A 20,256-nucleotide genomic window follows, 5' to 3' on the forward strand; every position below is an offset into this window, starting at 1 on the left:
AAAAAGGCAGGCTTGCGCCACTGTGCCCAGGACCGGGGCAGGTCCAATCCAGCCACAGCCGGGTGTCTCTGCGTGGACTTCCCTGGGCCTTCCCAGGGCTACCTGATTCCCAGGCCCTTCCCTCGCTCCAGACCAGGGTATGTGCATGTTGCCCGTGGGGGAGGGGGGGGCCCGCAGGCTCTGAAAAATGGTGTCCTTTCTTCCTTCCTTTTGAGGGCTACGCGGCCGCTTATCCCCGCTGCAAACAGGCCACGCCGGGCTGGGCGCCGCTCCCGGCCCGAGCAAGGCCGCTGCCCTCTGCGGCAGACGGCGGTGCGCGCTCCCCGCTCCAGCGCCCCGGCTGCCCGGCGGCCCGCGCGCCCTCCCGGTGCAGCAGGCGGGCGCTGTGACGTTCTCGGATAAATGCCGTGTAACTGTGTAGGCGAATGGGAGCTAAAAATAAGAACGGAAAATCTATCATTAAGGTATCATTGCGCCAGCGCAGCTATTTGAAGGCTCCCATGGTCCCTGGCGCCTGCGTTTGAAGCCCGCCTTCAGGCTTTGGAGGGTATTTGCAGAAAACTCCCAGCAGCGGCTCACTGGCCAGACCTCAGGGCGCAGGGGGTGGCGCCCGTAATTATGGCAACACTCAAAATAAAATAAAATAAAATAAAAAACGCTCACCTCCCCCTCCACATCTCCGTCTGTATTGTCCTTAGGTCGCTGGGGAAACCACCAGAAGTGGGGCTGGATGCTGAAATGAATACGTGACCTGGCCTATTACGCAAATATTAGAACTGAAAGCTCTTTCAGCTCTGTTTCGCCATCCACCTTCCTCCATCCACCACGGATTAGAAAACTAAAGTACCAGGAGGAAACCTTTGGAGGAGAAAATGACAAATGGGACTTAACCCCAGGTCTACAGTGCGCCGCGGCGGGGCGCAAAGACGCAAACTCCCGGGATGGCGAGCCTCCGGTGTTCCACTGGGTTAAACGAAAATTGATCTGATTTGCTTTTTAACACCCGAAGGGGAGAAGAGATCAGGGGAGGGAGGACAAGATTTGTTTGTGCGTGTGCGTGTGCGTCTGTGTGTCCGGGGAGGGGGAGGAGGCGCCAAGGTGCAGCCTGCGCGCGGCTCTGCGCCTCGGCGGGCTGCGTGCGTGTGTCCCTGTCCGCGCTGCTAAAGCGGGCTCTTCGAGGGATAGGCGTCACATGACTCCGCCTGCCCCTCGCCAGCGCGCAGCTCGCCAGTCCCTCAGTTTGCCCGGCGCCAGGGGAGGGTCGGGAGGCATCTCCAGGGCCCGGGGGCTCTGCGAAGCGGGGAAGAGGTTCTGGAGGGGAATGGTACAACTGGATTCCAGCGGCCGCGGCTCGGCGCCAGATCCCGGACTGTAGAAATTTGGGGGGAGGGGAGAGCGAGAAGGAGCGAGCGAGCGCCTGAGAGAGGCAGCGCGCAGCGCGCACGGACAGGGGCTGCCGGGTGCCGTGCGGAGAAAATGTAAGCGCGTGGAGTCTAGCTGGCCTCCGAGCACCATGCAGAAGGGGATCCGGCTGAACGATGGCCACGTCGCGTCCCTGGGACTGCTGGCGCGCAAGGACGGCACGCGCAAGGGCTACCTGAGCAAGCGGAGTTCGGACAACACAAAATGGCAAACCAAGTGGTTCGCGCTGCTGCAGAACCTGCTCTTCTACTTCGAGAGCGACTCGAGCTCGCGGCCCTCGGGGCTCTACCTGCTGGAGGGCTGCGTCTGCGACCGCGCGCCCTCTCCCAAGCCTACGCTGTCGGCCAAGGAGCCGCTGGAGAAACAGGTAAGGCCAGCGTCGCGTCTGACTTCCCAGCGCCCGGGCCGCGGCCCTAGGGGCGCAGGCCCTTCCGCCGGCCGAAGGCGCCCGAACTTTAGTCCCTCTACTCGGCGCCCTCGCGAGAAGGGAGGGTTGGCCTAAGCGGGCGGTGACCCCGCCTTGGCCAGAGGGGGCAGGGACTGCGGACAGGGAGCGGGTGTGGGCTGCGGCTGTCCTTCACCCGGCGAGCTCGGTGGGAGGCGGGCGCAGAGCGGGCGAGACGCGGAGATGCGGAGGGGGATGAGGCGCGGAGAGAGATGGGCTCCCGCGGAAGACGGAAGCAATGAATGTAGACCCACATCCACTCCCACCCGGGAGAGCCCCGGACTGGGGAGGTGTAACTCCCCGCGCTTAGGCACGGGAAGGGCGAGACGGACGCGTGCGAGCGCCGCGGCCCCTACCTCACCGCGGCTGGGAGCGAAGAGGAGCCTGCGCTCTCTCTGCCAAGTTGGGGGGCTGCGAGGCCGCAGGGGTCGGTTAGGTGCCATCGACCGGTGGCGCACTCCCAGCCGGCCCCAGGCGCAAGCAACAAACCGAAGGGTTCCAGGGACCTTTCTGATGCGCCGGGGCTGGGGCCAGGGCCGCTGCGGAAACCGCGGGACAAGTGGGCGCATCTCTCCTCCTCCGCTCCCTGCGCCTCCGCCACCGCCGCAGTCGCGGCTCTAGCGTTTCCGGAGTTGCGAGGCTAAAAGGCCAGGCCTGGATCTACCGGGGGGCCTGGGCGGGGTGAGGGTGTGCCTTTGGTGTGGAGGGATGGAGTGAGAGCACCATGCGGGCACGGAGTGAGAGCACCAGACAGCGGGAGTGCAATTTTTAAGCTTGATGCACTCTCCAAAGGCATCTAGTCTGTCCGCCTCCTCTGGGAAGGTAAAGTCAAAGATAGTGGATGCTAAAATGTCACCGCTGGGAGGACCTGCGATCCATGGGGACCCAGCCAGCTGGTTATTGCCTAGATGAGGACACTGAGGCCAAAAGAGAAATTTACTTGCCCGGTGTCATGCCAGGAGTTGAGGCCACCTTACGGTTCTGAGACGATAACTGAGGGCTCGAAAGCCATTACTGCAGGCAGACTGGTGGTGATTGAATCGGCTGAAATAAAAGCATCCTTGAAGTCGTCCTCCTAATGGTCGAGACAGATCTGAGTTCAGTCCCCACAGCACATCTCTTCTTTCCCTGCCCTCAGCCCAGAGGTACTGTGAGATGATTTCAAAGGCTGAGAAAGGTGGACAGGAATATTTGAGGGCGGGTCTCTGGGGATGGCAAGCCGTCTGGCAGGTAGGGGCTCCCAGATGGCAAAGCAAAGAGCAGGCAGCTCCTTAAGCTAAAGGCACAAATGGGGCCTAGAAGACTCACCTGGGAGACCCAGGCCCAGGCTAGGCCAGAGATGCTCTCTCAGCCCTTGATAACCTGCCCTTTGCCAGCCTTCCAGAACATTATCAACACTTGTTGGCCAAAGTCCACCTGTACTACCAGTGGCCTATAGCCCCAACTGGCGCCCATCCTTGGCCCCCTACCCCAGAGCACAGAGCTGAGCTCCCGGGCAGGCAGGGAGAGAGGGCTGAAGGAAGCTGAGTTGTTGTTGGGCACACAGTGTGTGCTCTCAGCCCCTTGGACACAAAGCCAGAAGCAGGCCTGAGACTGAATCACAGCTCTGCAACCTCCTGGCTGTGTGGCCTCAGTTAACACACTAAACTTCTCTGAGCTGCTGTTTTGTAAACAAAATGGAGGTAATAACACTTATCTTTCTGGGGTTTTGAGAACACAAATAACGTGTATGGAAGTATGCTCATAATCCATTTTAGTTTGACATGATAAATGTTAATTGAATCTGAATTATACCCACCTGGACAAGGAATAGAGGTCTAACATAAAATGTTGAAGCTGAAAGGAATGTCAGAGAGATTGTACAGACCACTCCTCCCATTTTACAGATAGGGAAACTGAAGAGCAGATTGGAAAGAAATTACCTCCCTGATTCTGATTCAGTGGCAGAATCAGACCTAGAATTCACCCAATGTCTAAGAATTCCTGAAAATGAGATCTTACGTTGATTCCAGATCACTCACCTCTTGGCTCGGGTGTTGAATCGTGCTAGCAGTGGATTATGGGAGGGTCAGGAGTGCAAAACCACTTGACTATGTGCACACGTGGTCTGAGCCGTTTCCCCAGAACACCAAGAGTCAGAGATCCTCAAATGTGGTCACAAGAGTAGCCCTCCTGGCACAAGAGAACAGAAGAGGGTTGGGAATAGTAGGGGATGGTCTGGTGCTGCCCAGCTCAGGTGCAAATTTCTGTTAAAGACGTGTGATGTGTTTCGTACACTTATAGAGATGTTCCATTTGACTCCAGACCGAGAGTTTGGCTCGTATGGAAAAGTAGATCCTGTTCCTTTGGTCTGCACGTGTCTATAAAAATTTATATCTTTTTCTTTTCTAAACCTTTGAGTAAAATTGATGGCCTCCGCAGCTGCTCCATGTTTCTCCTTGAGGGGGAGCCCCCATAGCACCCACAGAGCACCCTCTTGAGAGGCCCAGCTCCAAGCCATTCTGTGACGGGGTTTGCCTTGTAAACCGCAGGAAACCTTGATTCAAAACCTGCTGGGGGGGCTTCCCTGGTGGCGCAGTGGTTGAGAGTCCGCCTGCCGATGCAGGAGACGCGGGTTCGTGCCCTGGTCCGGGAGGATCCCACGTGCCGCGGAGCGGCTGGGCCCGTGAGCCATGGCCGCTGGGCCTGCGCGTCCGGAGCCTGTGCTCCGCGACGGGAGAGGCCACAACAGTGAGAGGCCCGCATACCGCAAAAAAAAAAAAAAAAAAAAAAAAACCCTGCTGGGTATGTGGCAGAGAACCCATGTTAGGAGGCCTCAGAGAGGCTATCAGTTTGGACTGGCCAACATCTAGTGAAGACTTGGTTTTAGCAGGATGTCATTTTTATCCAGGCCTAAGCAGGCAGCTTCCATCTGGAAGGGCCAGAGATGGTTTCTCAAGAAATAGAAACCAAGTCTTGGCTGGGAACCACCCGAATGACAAGGATGAGTCAGGGACGAAGCACATAGTGTGTGCTCAGGAGATACTAATTGAGCTGAACTTACTGGTGTAGCTTGTCCATTCCACATTTCATGTCCCGAGGACTGACTGTGCACCAGTCCAGGCCCGGTGCAGGGTCATAGGCCCAGGAAGCTGGATGTCACAGTCCCCGGCCCCCAGGGAAGATTAACACAGATAAAGATGGCAACTTACACCGTGAAGATGCTCTAATAGGAAGGGCTCCCAGGGTGCTCTGGGAGCCCAGGCCCATCCTAACATGATGTGCTATCCTCTGGCTGCTTCTACGCTGCTCTGACTGCATCTATGGTAGCTCTGGCCTGGAATCCCAAGGCCTCTTGAAATCGGAGGGGCACAGCCGCACTCCTATGCTGACTGGAAGTTGCAAGCACTGCTCCACACGCTGGCCTGAGCCCCACTTGCTCAGCCCTGACCTCCTCACCTCTGACCCTACAGCCCACACACTGAAGGCCCAGAGGCCCTGGCCTTAGAATTTGGGTTCAGAGATTGGCCCTTGGGGTTCTTGCCCTGCTTTGGCATGGAGTCACCCCACACTGGCTTTTCCCACCCTCACTCCAAGCCCCCCGAAATAGAGCTTCCTGCCCCAGCTTCTCAGTGGTGGACTTGACCAAACCAACCCCAGCACTCCCCTTACCACCACCGCCCCACCCACCCCAACCAGAAGGGATCAAAATGTAGACCCCCGACTCTTCCTGATTCCTGTAAAACAGAAGGGACACAGACAGATCCCTTCAGCCGGAACCTCAGCACTGATGTGGGCAGAGGCTCCGGAAGCTGGGGGTGCCCATTAGCACCTTGTTATCCACCCAGTGGGTGCCTTTCCCTGGAGACAAGAGGAAGTCCCTCTCCTGGTCCTCGTTCGCAGGACACATTTCTGGTTGGCCTGGTGGATACCTGTTCACAACAGCCCTAAAGCCATGAGTGTGCCCGGTTTACAGATGAGGAAACAATCTCACCAGCACCACCCAGCAAGGCGGCAGCTGAAAGGCTCTCTGGCTTTCTCTGCAGCTGCGCTGTCTTCACCACAAAGCCTGCCTGCCTGTTGCTGTAGCACATTCAGCCCTCTGGGCCAATCAGAAGAACACAAACCTGAATGTAGGGGAATAAGTGTACTCGAAAAGCAACACCCCTCCGCCCCAGACACAGGGACGCAGGGACGTCATGCACACACGTGGCGCCAGCAACTCAGCCCACAATCCTTGCACCTATGGAAGGGCCAGCAGGGCTGCCCCACGGTTCCAGACCAGGCCCAGCCCGGCAGGTGTGGGACCCCAGGGGTGTGTGGGGTGCCCATCTCCCCACCCCAGCCCCCCAATATTTCTAGAACTGAAATGAGGTTGAAGCAGCTCAGGAATGACACCTTAATTGGGACAGGGAAGTACCAGGTCCCTGCCCCTCTGCTTGGCGACAGTGGGCTGAAGGTCAGAAGCAGACTGTACATACACAAGCCTACACTAAAATCTCACTGCCATTTGTGCGTTCCCTAAACAGTTTGGCTCTCGGTGTGAAGCCCATGCTGGGTCTTGTGGATTCAGAGAAAAATCAGACTTAATCCTTGTCTTCAAAGGGCTCACAGTGGAGTAGGGCGCTCTCCCTAGACTCACTCCCACAGTAAACGCCAAATGCCAGGAATTCTCCGTCCTAAGGAGGCCGGACTCTCTCCCTGCCCCTGCCTTGATTCAGGAGCTCACGGTGTCAGGCTTGATGTGTTGAACTTGCTCACATGGTCCCATCTCACCCCACGCCAGTCCCCTGCCACACAGCAAGCCACCAGAGTGAGCTTCTAAAGGGCACACCTGACCATGTACTGAGCCACTGAAAGTGTCACTGGCTCTCATTGCCTTTAGGAAAAAATGCAGATGCTCCAGCATGACCTGGAGGACCCAATGGGCTCCAGCCTCTGCCTGCCCTGCTAACTCTGCCCCACCCTCCCATCCCCCTCCTGTCCACCCTACACCTGCCTCCTCTTTCCCACCTCAAGGCTTCTGCAGCAGCTGCTCCCTGTGCCTGCAATGATCGCCTACTCCCCCCAACCTTTAGTGACCAGCTTCTCCTCCTCCTAAGACCTCCTTTTAGGTCTTAGCCTAAAAGTCACCTCCTGAGGGCCTCCCCTCACTGCTGGAGCTAGAGGAGCCCCAGGTCCCCCATCACAGGCAGGGACAACCCTCTCTCCTTCCTCCATATCGCTTATCAGGTTGGGATTAATTGATGTATTTGGCTGGTGGTTTGTGAAGGGTCTTCCTTCCCCTTAGAAGGTAAAGGCCAGAGTGCATGTTTTACATACAATACCTCCCCTAATTGTCCTAACAGCCCTGTGAGGTTATACCCGGTAACCCATTTGGGGGATGACCAAACTGAGGCTCAGAGATGGTTAAGTAACTTGTTCAAGGTTACAGAGAGCAAAGGTTACGTGGCAAAGCTGGCATGTGAACCCAGGTCTACCTGACTCTAAAACCTGAGCTCTCCAAGCACCAGCACAGCATAAAGACTCGGGTTGAGGGACTCTGTGAGTTTACCAGCCTCTGCCGAGATAAATGAAAAATGAGAGAGAGAGAGAGAGAATTAACAGCAAGCAAAATGATGCCGCTGCGTCTCTGGTGACATCTGTGAAGCAGCTTTTGTTTCTGCTTGGGTGGGAACCTTGCACCTCGAATCCCAGGAGTCAAGGATAAACACCCCAAGGCAGGCATCCACACCCTGCAGTCCCGTTTCCCTGGAATCCGTGGGAGCCTGGAGCTGGCGCCCATGTGTACAGAGCCAAGAACAGGACTCAGCCCCCGATGTTTATGCAGGAGAGTTGGTGACGCGTGCACTTGAGGGGGGCCCAGAACACTGCCAACGCCCAAACACCTCCGTAAAGGCGACTGTCGTGCAGGGAGCAGCTGGGAGCCTCGGACTCCACCACTGCATAGCATCCGCTGCTCGGAGAGGAGGGCGCAGCCTCGACTCCCAGCTCATTCACTGAGGGGTTTCTCTGTCTCCGGCAATGACGCAGCCTTAGGTAAAAGTTGTGGGTTTCGAGCCGCACAGACTGGCTTTGGATCCTGGCTCTGTCACCTCCTACCTAGGGAAGGTCTTATTGATCTCTGAGCGTCAGTTTCCCCATCTGTGAGATGGAAACTGTAACACAGCCTACCCGGCAGCCCTGTTCTGAGTGTTGTACTTGATGCTATTTGTAAAGCCCTAGCGTAGCACCGTAGGTTCGATCAATTCACGGTAGCTGTTGTGGCTTCAGCTTTCACCTTTAGTACAAGGCTCTTCCTGCATGAAGCAATGACCCAGATCAGCGGGGTCTCTGGCAGGTTTGAAGTGAGTCAACACGGAGCCCTGACCCTGAATATAAAGGTAGGATGGTAAATCTTATCTCAAATAACCTATGGGTTTCTGAGAACGTCTGAGCAAGCATGCCCCTGAAAGGGAAAAAATGGCTGCAGGAGCTTCCCTCATCCCTGGCAGCCATACCTTCACCCCGCCCCATCGATTTCACCTCCTAAATCTCTCTCAGACCATCCACTCTTCTCCCTCTCTTCCTCCAAGTCTCTAGTCCAGACAGCCATCATCTCTTGTCTGGACTTAGGTGGGGGCCTCCTGACAGGTGTACTGGTCAGCATGAGTGGCGTCATGCTGCAGTAACAACCAAGCCCCAGATCTCCATGAACATGACAGAGGTTTATTTCTTGCTCATGCTTTAGGTCCCATGCGGTTGGCAGGAGGGCACTGCTCATTGTGAGCAGCCTGATGGAGATTCATCCTGACACTTGCCTCCACAGCCGCCACAGCCAAGGGCAGAGAATGTGGCAGATCTCTCCCTGGCTCTTAAAGCGCCCCCCGGAAGTGACCCATGCTGACCACATGACCACAAGGCAGGTCCTGTGGCTTCAGTTCAGCGGCGGTGGGGACATGCAGACCCACCACGTGCCTGAAAGCGGGGCTCTAGAGATGCTGGGAGAACCGTCTCCCTACATCCGCTGCGTCCCACCACCCCTGTGCCTCTCCGCAGCCAGACCACTTTCCAAAATGCAGATCTGATCATCACACACACACACACACACACACACACACACACACACACACACACACACACACACGAGTAGCTGAGGAGAAAGGCAAAGGCGCCGTCTTGATGGGTTTAATGACAGAAAGCAGAATCTGTGCTCACACTTACAGGGGCATCTCCTTCCAGCCTGCGGGCATCAGGGAGACTCCAGCAAGAAAGGGACAAGTAGGACAGGAAATGTAGGTTGCAGGGTAGGCAGAGCTGGCCCCTAAAACCTGTGTGCAGCCTACAGAGCGCAGTGGGGAGCCAGCAACAGGTCTCTCCGCTAGAGACGGACTGCTGTGATCTCTGTGCTGGAGAGATCACGGCAGGGTGAGAAGAGACAGAAGCACGACCCATCTGGAGGCAGGAGGTCAGGTCAGAGGAGGCTGTAGAACTCAGCAGTAAAAGAGGCCTGAATGTGGGGAGTGCCGAACGCCGAAGGTCCCCCCTCCACTCCCATCCCAGCCGGGTCACTGCGTCACCATGTCACTGAAACCTGGGCTTGCACTGTGCTACAAAAACCATCCCTAGCTCCTGCATGCCCGGGGTGCACCCCACAGCCTCTGGGGCTTCCCACCTCCTGGGCTCGGTGGGCAACGGCAGGGAGTGTCAAGTTCTCATCCCGTGAAAGCACCAGGTGCTGTCCTACCATACCTTCTCCTCCAGCCACCACTCAGATAGAGCACCTTTGCAGCTTACAGATTACAAAGTCCTTTGCAGGCTTAGCATTTCCGGTAACCAGCAAAGTAACGCTGCTGTTACTGCAGTTCTACACAGGGGAGAGAGAATCCCCATTTGGCAGATAAAGCTCAGATAGAGGGAGCTCATCTCCCAACAAATACCTGAGTGTCTGTGTGGTGCCAGACCCTGAGCTGTCACTGCTAATAAATGTCAGCCCTCCTTGTTCTAGATTGTTCAGGTCAGTGGACATCCAGGCCAACTGTTAAAGTCAGCAATTTATACTTAAAGACCAGATCTTACTAATCCAGCAAGGCTAATGCAACTTCTTTGCCCTGAAAAACAGAGAATTATTTTCAAGAAGATACTTCCTAGTTGAGTTTTGATTTTTTTTTCAACTTGGAAAATCTAACTCAGACCTTAAAATAAAATTCATTTTAGTAGAGTGAATGATTGAATTCTTAGCAACCTTAGCCAGTATGCCAGAAACCCATCTAGAAATTCAGACAAGCTTGATCTCGATTGACTTTTCCTCTGTCAGACTATATGAGTAAAATATAAACAACTTTATTTAATTCTCTTAGACTCTTAGCCACACTCAAGAAATGAGTGAAGGGCTTCCCTGGTGGCGCAGTGGTTGAGAGTCCGCCTGCCGATGCCGGGGACACGGGTTCGTGCCCCGGTCCGGGAAGATCCCACATGCCGTGGAGCGGCTGGGCCCGTGAGCCGTGGCCGCTGAGCCTGCGTGTCCGGAGCCTGTGCTCCGCAACAGAAGAGGCCACAACAGTGAGAGGCCCCCGTAACGCAAAAAAAAAAAAAAAAAAAAAAAAAAGAAATGAGTGAAAGAGTTTGGAAGCACCTAGTCAATCATGCAGCATTTCTCTGCATGTGCACTCACCTTGCCCCGAGCCTGCTGCTGCCCTCCTACCCTGATCTCTGGTCAGATCCACAGGCTTTGGGGACCAGGGGGAAGGGCTGGTGTTCCAAAAGGAGAACCCATATGGTGTGGGCATAGGTGAGGAGAGGCAGGTAAGTAATTACATCTGAGAACTTCCTGGTAGCCCGGACAGAAAAGGGAAACAAGCTGGTTACGGGACACCCATTGCCTCCTGGAAAGACGTGGTGCAGTTCCTCAAGCAAGAGCACTTGTATATCCAGAGGCTTTCATAAGGGGGGACCAGTGGGGAAGTGATGACGATCTCCAGGGCAGAATCACTGCAGAAACAGGGGCCCACCCCATCAGTGGCTCCCGTGGGCTCTCAGGGCAGGCTAAGCATGTTTGGTGGAGATCACTCTCCAGGACGCTGCACCGCTGGGCTCCAAAAGGAGGAGTGTCCTGGTGACCAGGAGTGCAGGGTGCAGGTTGGAGAACCTGGGGAGTGGATGGCCGGCTGGGCCTCTCAAACAGTCAGTGCCTTTTATTTTAAAATTTTGGAATTGGGACTTCCTTGGAGGTCCAGTGTTTAAAACTCCATGCTCTCAATGCCGGGGGCACAGGTCTGATCCCTGGTCAGGGAACTAAGATCCCCACATGCCACATGGCATGGCCAAAAATAAATCAACAAATAAATAGGTAGATACAATTTTAGAATTGGTAATACATTACCATGGTTCGACATTCAGAAGTTACGAAGAAGTGTACACTGACAATGCTCCTTTCTGCTGCTGACCCCAGCAATCCAGTTCTCCTCTCCAAAGGATTTTGATGTTACCAGTTGCTTATGCATTCTTCCAGAGACATTATATATGCAAATTAATGCAAAGATGTATAGATCTATGGCCATATATATGCAATCTGTATAATTATACAAGTGGTAACGTACTACAAACACTATTCTACACCTGTTTTTCTCAATATATTGTGGAGATAGTTCTCTATAAGTATATGGATCGTCCTCATCTTTTTTACAGCTGCATAGTATTCCACTGTGTGGATGTGCTGTAGTTTATTTAGCTAATCTCTCGGGGGACATTTGGGTAATGTATAGTCTTTTTAAAATTACAGCCAGAGCTGCAATTAATAAACACCTTTGTGCATAGGTCATTTCTAACAGAAGGTGAAAGGCAGACATGTCCAGACTGGAGTTCATTCCTTCTTTCAGCAAACGTCTAGAGAGGCTGTTGGTGGGAGGGGGAGGGGCAGGCTTGTTGACTTGTGATGACAGATTGAAAGGTGTTTGTGCAGGACCAGCCAAGCATGACATCTGTGGCTGTGGCTCATGGGGTCTGGAGTAATGGACATGGAAACACAGACCATTCAGCAGCGGAAGCTTGGAGGATGACACAGTCCCCCAGGCACTGCCTAGTTCAAGGCTGACTCTGGGAGGGAGGGACTTTCACTGGGCTCTTCAGCTCTGACATTCCTGTCTCTCCTCCCACCTCTGTTCCTGTCCCCAGGGGGCAGGCAGGGAATAGAAGCAAGCCAGTGATAAGGTGTCCAGGAGGTCAGCCCTGGCAGCAGCTCTCAGCCCTGGGAGTCTTAGGAGCCCATAGGTAGCCGGGCTCTGAGACAGGCGCTCATCCCCGGGTCAGAGCAGAGGTCACGGTGCAGTAAGCAGGCCCTGGGAAGGCCAAGACTTGAGAACCCAGAGGCAGAGGTTGGTGAAGCGAGGCCACTCCGAGCAGGGGGGAAGAATGTCATGAAGTGGGGTGTCCAGACCCTGTGTGCAGCCATACCAGCTGAGCCACAGCCATAGAGCAGGATAGGTAGGTCTTTTCTGGATTGGTGTGGGAGCACCAGTGGGGCTGCTCGAAGCCGATACTTCTGTTGAGCAGGGCCATTTGGGACTTACTGGGCCCAATGAAGCCCCTCTGTGTGGCCAGCATGAGGCTGGTGCAGCCAGGGCGGGGAGGGAGCAGCGCTGAGGACTGTGCGCGGTGCTGCAGAAGCCCTGAGAGAGGGCAGAACACACTCCCAGGGTGGCCTGGCCCAGGTAAGAGTGGGATCTCTCCTGCAAGAGCCAGAGAGCAGACAGGCTTTCCCTGGGATCTCAGCGGTGAGAGGTGGACTAGGACCTCAGGAGACGGGGAGCCTGGATGGATAGCCCCTTATAGAGGGAGAGATGGACTCCAGCCAGAGCATCTACACACACACACACACACACCCTGCTGAGGCCCCTTCAGGTTCCCTCTGGCACTGTCCCCTCTGCACTGGAACTCCGGAAGCATCGGGCAGAGAGGACTGCCAGGCCAGGGCCAGCTGGGACTGTGATCCCAAAGATGGACCAGGAGGAAGGAGCCAGGACCCAGTGGGGGAGAAGCTGACCCTGCCTGACCAGGCCACCAGAGTGGACCTACTAAGTGGAAGGGGTGGGTTTGAGCGAGAGTGATGGCATCCGTCCTGCAGCTGACCCCCAGCCCACCTCCATCTTGGAGGAGACAGCAAGCAGGGGCCCAGACAGGACAGTGGGTCTGGATTCTGGTCAAGCAGGACGAATCAGAGGGGGCAAGACCAGGGGCAGGGAGACCAGAGGGGGCCGTTTAATAGCCCGGGGGGGAGATGAGGAAGCCTGGAAGCAAGCATGGCAGTGAGGACGGCAGAAGGCAGAGTTCCAGAGAGATCCAGAGCAGAGACCCCGGTGACCAATTGAATATCAGAAATGAGAAAGAAATAGGAGCTGAAGGGGATGGAAGGAATGCCCCAAATTGCTGATTCGTAATCATCCTTTGATCTTAGCACAGCTATGACTCCAGTTTCTAAGCCTCTCCCATGCCTCCTGTGTGTGTACATGTGCGTATGGATTGGTTTTGTTTTGTTTTGTTGAGGGAGGTTAGTTTAAAACAACAGAAATTGATTCTCTCACAGCTCCAGAGGCTAGAAGTCCGAAACCAAGATGGCTGCGGGGCCGTGGTCCCTCTGAAGTCTCGAGGGAAGAATCTCTCCTTGCCTCTTCTAGCGCTTGATGGCTGCCAGCAGCCCTTGGTGTTCCTTGCCTTGTAGCTGCATCTCTCCAGTCTCTGCCTCCCTCTTCATATGGCTTTCTCCCCTGTGTGTCTGTGTCCGCATTTCCCTCTTTTTATATATTAAGGCCTCTTCTTATTAATCTGGTATGACTTCATCTCACCTTGATTACATCTGTAAAGAGCCTATTTTCAAAGAAGGTCTTTTTCTTAAATTTGTGTTTGAGTAGAGTTCATTTACAATGTTGTGTTAGTTTCAGGTGTACAGCAAAGTGAGTCAGTTACACATATACACATATCCACTCTCTTTTAGATTCTTTTTCCTTATAGGCCATTGCAGAGTATTGGGTAGAGTTCCCTGTGCTATACAGTAGGTCCTTGTTGGTTATCCATTTGTTTTTGTGGTACGCGGGCCTCTCCGTGTTGTGGCCTCTCCCGTTGCGGAGCACAGGCTCCGGACGCACAGGCTCAGCAGCCACGGCTCACGGGCCCAGCCGCTCCGCGACATGTGGGATCTTCCCGGACCGGGGCGCGAACTCGTGTCCCCTGCATCGGCAGGCGGATTCTCAACCACTGCGCCACCAGGGAAGCCCAGTTATCTATTTTATACATAGTAGTGTGTATATGTCAATCCCAGTCTCCCAATTTATCCCCCCGCAACCTGTCCCCCCTTGTAACCATACGTTTGTTTCCTACATCTGTGACTCTGTTTCTGTTTTGTAAATAGGTTCATTTATACCATTTTTTTTAGATTCCACATATTTTCACATAAGGTCTTCTTGACAGATTCTGACGAACAGGAATGTTAGGGGGACGCTCTTTGTACACACGCATCTGAATGCACATGTATGTGGTTTTCCTAGTAACTGTCCACTGATAGGTTGAGTAGACCCATCTCTTGGACTTTGCAAATGATTCAGTTAGTTTAAAAACCATCATGATGGGCTTCCCTGGTGGCGCAGTGGTTGAGAATCTGCCTGCCAATGCAGGGGACACGGGTTCGAGCCCCGGTCCGGGAGGATCCCACATGCCGCGGAGCAGCTAGGCCCGTGAGCCACAACTACTGAGCCTGCGCACCTGGAGCCTGTGCTCCGCAACGAGAGAGGCCGCGACAGTGAGAGGGCCGCGCACCGCCATGAAGAGTGGCCCCCGCTGGCCACAACTAGAGAAAGCCCCTGCACGGAAACGCAGACCCAACACAGCAAAAATAAATAAATAAATAAAGAACAGCCGGTCAAGGATCTTTAAAAAATAAAAAAACCATCATGAGCCCTTTTACGAACCAGGAGCTTTCACAACATCATCTGTTTTACAGAACCCTGTGAGATGGGTAATAGCCTCCCCTTTCTGTGAAAGAGAAAACAAGTCCACAGAAGTGAAGATACACCGAAGCTAAATAATAAATTTAAGCCCAGGCAACTCCAAAGCCTGGCATGTGCCACAGCTCCAGGGTCCCAAAGTCCCCGGGACACTGGTTTTCTGGAATGTTGGTAGACCTTCCCCAAAATGAAAACAAAAGTGTTCCATGGTGGGATAAGTTCTGGAAGAAGTTCCTACGTTGCAGGACTGTTCAGTGCCTTTATGAGGTGCGTGGGTCTCCTCTCCCTGAAGAGATAGAAGCCTCGTTCTTGAAAAGCCAGTGCCCACAACCCTTCCAGCCAGCTCACCTGCCCAGGCCTGAGAAGCAGATTCAATGCCTCCTGCTTTGTGGCTTTTGCTATTAATCAATTCATGAATAAGCCGGGCTCCCATGCCATGCTGACAAATACATTCAGTCATCCATTCAGCGAATGACGGCTGTTCCATGCCCAGGCCGAGGAAGAGTGCCAGGCTCTGGGGATATTCTTGGTCAGGAATCATTTATTTGAAAGGAACAGGAGCCCATTCAAAGCAGCTTAAGGTTTTTGCTTAAGGAGGACTCTTAGAATAGTTACAGTGATAATTAATGGAACCCAAGGAGAAAACATGTGTCTGGGTCTCCGAGGCCTGGAGCAGGAACCACGTCTCTCCGCCCCACCTTCCCCAACTCCCACTCGACTTACCAGGTCTCCCATCTCCGCTTTTCTCTGAGACACTTCCACTTCCTTCTTTGTCATTTGTACTTAGAGTTCAGCACACGCAGCTCATTCACTTGGCCTGTCCGCGTCACTTCCAAATAACTGGGAACTCCCGGCTGCATGGTATCTATGGCGGCTCCAGGCATCGGCTCCAGGACCGTGCTTCTCTAGGAGAACGTGGGGGGATGCGGGGAGGGGACGAGGTGCTTCTGTCGCAGACATTGCTCCCTCTTAGGGGTTCCCAGCACTGGGTGAACGTTGGAACCAAGTGGGGGGCTTTGAAAAATACCAGCGCCCGAACCGTGTCCTCTCCCTGTTCCCCTTCTCCCACGTTCTGCTTTAATGTGTCCGAGAAGGGGGCCCAAGCATCCGTGTTTTCTTAGATTCCCAGGTATCCCTAATGTCCAGCCCCGATTGAGACTCTCTGCTGTGGTAGGAAAGACAGTAAAAAGTCATTACAGGACTTCCTTGATGGTCCAGTGGTTAAGACTCTGAGCTTCCATTGCAGAGGGCACGGGTTCCATCCCTGGTCGGGGGATGAAGATCCCGCATGCCACGTGGCGTCCCAAAAGCGGGGGGAAGAAATCATTACAAGCTGATAAAGGCTTTAATGGGGAAGGATGGGGGCAGCACATTTGACAGTCTAGAAGGAGCAGGGAAGAGATGCACTAAGATCCGATGATGTGGAGTGCCCGTACCTTGCAGAAAGCATTCAGCATCGTGGGCTTTCGTGTGTGTCATTGGTTACCGTGAGGTGGAGTGTCTGGGTTATAGTGGGGACTGAAAAATATGGCTTGAATTCACGAATGAGATATCATTCAGGTAGAGAGTTAAAGGTGGAGAAGCACTTGATTTGTCATGATTGAGGCCACTTGTGTGCAGCTGACCAAGGCAAGTGTCAGTGTCATGCCCATTGGCCAGAGGGAGATGCACAGGTTGCCCAGAATCCCTGGCTCTGAGCAGCAGAGCCAGACCCAGACCCGGCCCTTGGGACTTCCACCTCCTCCACCTTTTGTAGGGTGACCAAGCATCCTGGTTTGCTCGGGACCGTCTTGGTCTTAGCGCTGAAAGTCCTGTGCCCGCGGAAACACCTCAGTCCCAGGCAAACTGGGATGGTCGGTCACCGTACCTGTCAGTGGTTTCCCAATATTCTCCGTCCTGTGGAGGTGCCGCAGCCCTGCCAGCCGACTGGGACAGGCAGGAGGCAAGGGGAAGGCCAAGAAGGCAGGGTTCCAAGCCTACCTCCCCAGCCCCCAGAGGCTCAGGTCTGCTTTAGCTGTCCTAGACAGAAGTTTATTACCATACAGGCACTTGGGGCTTTGCAAACAAAGGCCCATCCTGAGGCAGGAGGGGATGTAGATCCAGCCGACACAGGCGTGGGGCAGCAGGAGTCAGTTAGTGGTCAGGTGATACAGGGCAGAGAGAGGGCATCCTGGGAACCAGGCATGAGCTGAAGCCCAGGATCTCAGCCTGGTGAGGCCCCAGTTCTAAGTATAAGACCTCAAACCCAGGTGAGGCCACAGGTGTGCTTCTAGAACATTTCCTCCAGCCAAAATAAGGACCCGAACATGACTCTGGTCTCTGCACAACCCCAGGTGTGATTTCTGAGTCCCTTCCTAGGAGTTTGGTAGTCACAGGTGTTGTTTCTGGATCAATCCCTCTGAACCTGCTGAGGCCTCAGGTGCAGGTCTAGACCAGCGAGTGGCTCTCTACCTTGACGACACATTAGGATCACCAAGGGACGCACAGGCCACACCCAGACTAGTGACAGCAGAGCCCAATGTACAGTCAGGGTTGAGACCCGCTGGTGGAGATACTTAGCAGCCCAGGTGAAGCCCCAGGCTCTGCCCTGAACCTGGTACTGCTCCTGGAGTAGTTTGGGATCGTTCTAGGGGTCGGATCTTGATGCTTAGAGGGTTTCGGGATCCATCTTGGGACTCCTGGTGGAGCCCCAAGTCAAGGAATCCGTCTCTCACTTCAGGTCTAGGGAAGCTCTGTGGAGGCCCCAGGTGGAGTTCTGGGCCCATCCCTGCAGCCCTGGTGAGGCTCCAGGAGTAATTTCACCAAGTCTTGCTTCTTTAACGAAGCCAGGGATGGTCCATTGGTGGTTTCTGCTTCTGTTGCATTTCCAGATATGTTCCCGCAACTCTAGCTGGGCCTGTCAGGATTCCACATTTGAAATGTGGGTTCCTGGAGGAGGCCCCTGGGTTTATTTCTGAATTTATCCCACATCCTTGATCACATATAGTGTGCGAATCCTAATCCCATCAGTGTCCCAGGGAGGCCTCAGATGTGGCTCTGTCTTGACTGGGGAGTTCTAGAGTGCCGCAGGGCTGATTCCAGAACAATGCTTCTGTTCTGCAGAGGGGTCCAGCCAGAACCCACATGAACCCATATGGTCACATCGTTTTGGCAAACGTGGCTAAGCTCTTGTCCCATGGTCATGCTGAGGCCCACGTATTGTTCTCAGAGAGTCTGCCAGACTCTGAGAAGCTTTGAGGGAGTCCTGGTTGGGCAGAATGCCCAAGGTGTGGTCCTGGTCTCATCACAGCAGCTCTAGTGGCCCCAGTTTGAGCCCGGTGTCCACTCTCCCACTCTGCAGTGGCCCACCTCTGGTCCGGCACATCCTTGGAACTCTGGGGAAGCCCAGGGGTGGTTCAGCTTTCAAGGGTGACCTGGAGTCTGTCAGAGCTCTGATCCAACACCAGCTGAGGTTATGGGGCTGTCTCAAGGGCTCTGATGGTACCCAGGGTCACTGTTCGTCCCTAGAAATGATGGATATTGATAGCATTTCCCCAGAACCCCCAGAAACACCCCCATTCACCTGCTAGACCACCAGCCTTGTGAGATCCTCAGGCAGTTGCTGGCAGTGGAGCTCCAAGATCTGAGTGGACGATAGGTACCCAGGGAAGGTATGTTATTCTGGCTCCTCTTCTTTCCAGCCATGTGGGCTCAGGCAAGTGGCTTGACTTTTCTGCACCTCAGGTTCCTCTGCAGTAAACAGATAATAATACCTGTTCCACCTGGTGAATATGGGAATAAATGAGATCACGGGAAACAAGCATGTGCGTGTTCACCACCTCTCGAGAGATGGGGAAAGTGCATGGGTGGCCACCCGCAGCTCCGGCTTTCACCTGCTCCCTCACAGGGGGAAGACAGCCAGTTATCTGCTTCCTAGGAAAGAAGTGAGAGACATTGACTCTGCAAAACACACACACACACACGCACACACTCACACACACACAGTCTGGCTGCCACCAAGAACGACAGTTAACAGAAAGGCAGTCATGTCAGCGGAAGCTAAAAACAAGTTTACTCTTCCTGCTGCCTGGGCCCCCGAAGGACGGAGGGACAAGGGACAGCGCCCACTGACACAAGACCGCACTGTGGCCTGCAGTGCATCTTCTGAATGGGCAGGCATACCTCTCTGGGCGGGGGCCCTCTCTGCACCTCACTGCCTGCCTCTCCCCTAGTTTCACCAGGACCAAACCCAGGAGGCCTCCTCAGGTGGGGCCCCCAGCACTTTGCCTGGGCACCCTCTCTCTGGCCGAGTCTGCTTCCAGCTTTCCTCTCTCCGCCCCTAGGCTGACAACCCCCACCCCTGTCTGCAGCCCGCAGAGACGTGGCCTACAGGCACACAGGGTCTGCATGCCCACCCTCCACCCCTGACCCCCTGACACCTGCCCTTTACCCTGCCCATGCCTCCCCCAGTCTATGGCATCCCCACCGGCCTAGTTGCTCCAGCCGGAAACCTGGGCTTTCTGCTCTCCTCCACCCCATCCTCCGCTCAGCTCCACCACCCAGGCCCCGCCCCCTGCCCAGCCTCCTCTCTGGCATCCCTAAGGCCACTGCACGGCCCCTCCTACCCCCAAGCATGCCGTGCGCTCTCATGTCCATTCTCCCCCCACGTTCTTCCATCAACTGAAATAAAACGTGGACCAGCCAACGCCTCATCCTCTGGGAAGGCCTCCTGCTTTCCCTGGGCTGAATCAGTGGCTGGCTTTCTCGGGGCCCTTTTTTCTTACCTCCATGGCAGTAATGATCGTTGCACTGCATTCATTATAGCAAACACTTGTGCTTACTGGATTTCGGGCATTGTTCTAAGAGCTTTACACGTATTCATTCATAGAACGATATTACAGATGTGTGTCTGTCGTTGGCCCCTCTGCTTCCCTGGGAGCTCGGGGAGCAGACCCCGCATTTGACCAGCTCTAAGTCGGTCACGTGCACCCAACACGAGCTGGCTTCCGGTGGGCTCTGCTCGGGTCTATCTGTTCATTGCTCTAACTCCAGGACCTAGAAGAGTGTGTTGAAACGTTTGTGTGGAGTGAATTCAATGCATGCTGCCCTGAATCGATAGCCAGCCCCCAAAGGAGGTGTTCTCTTGGTGTGTTTTCTCTGCCTTTCTCCCAGCATACCTGATGGTTTAAAACTGGCTTTTTTTGCAGTTTGTTGGCAAATAGGACTTTGTGGGGTTTGCTTCCTTCTTACAATAGCCTAAGCATAGGTTCTGTTACATGGTACAAAGCCTGCCTTAATAGAGAGGTTGAAACCGCTAAATAGAAAGGCATTCCGATGATCACGAATAATGAATCCTTGCCTAGCAGATGTGGCAGTGAGTGCTTTGCAAAACAGCCAGATTGTTAACAGGAGACGCTGCCGGTTCCGTGCCGATCGCCCTGGTAATTGGAGCTGTCT

At 54.4% G+C, this 20,256-nt stretch overlaps 1 protein-coding gene across 1 annotated transcript in view; it reads left to right on the top strand.

Annotated features, from left to right (window-relative positions):
* Window positions 1–766: 766 nt before the first annotated feature.
* The window catches only part of RASGRF1 (Ras protein specific guanine nucleotide releasing factor 1), a 107,875-nt gene continuing 88,385 nt past the window's right edge, over window positions 767–20,256 (top strand). The window contains exon 1 of the mRNA XM_059057016.2: window positions 767–1,789. Within this exon, the coding sequence (XP_058912999.1) occupies window positions 1,514–1,789 (276 nt within the window). The 5' untranslated portion in view covers window positions 767–1,513. The remainder of the gene's footprint in view (window positions 1,790–20,256) is intronic.

Source organism: Kogia breviceps, chromosome 3, assembly GCF_026419965.1.
Source record: "Kogia breviceps isolate mKogBre1 chromosome 3, mKogBre1 haplotype 1, whole genome shotgun sequence".
NCBI classification, from domain to species: domain Eukaryota; kingdom Metazoa; phylum Chordata; class Mammalia; order Artiodactyla; family Physeteridae; genus Kogia; species Kogia breviceps.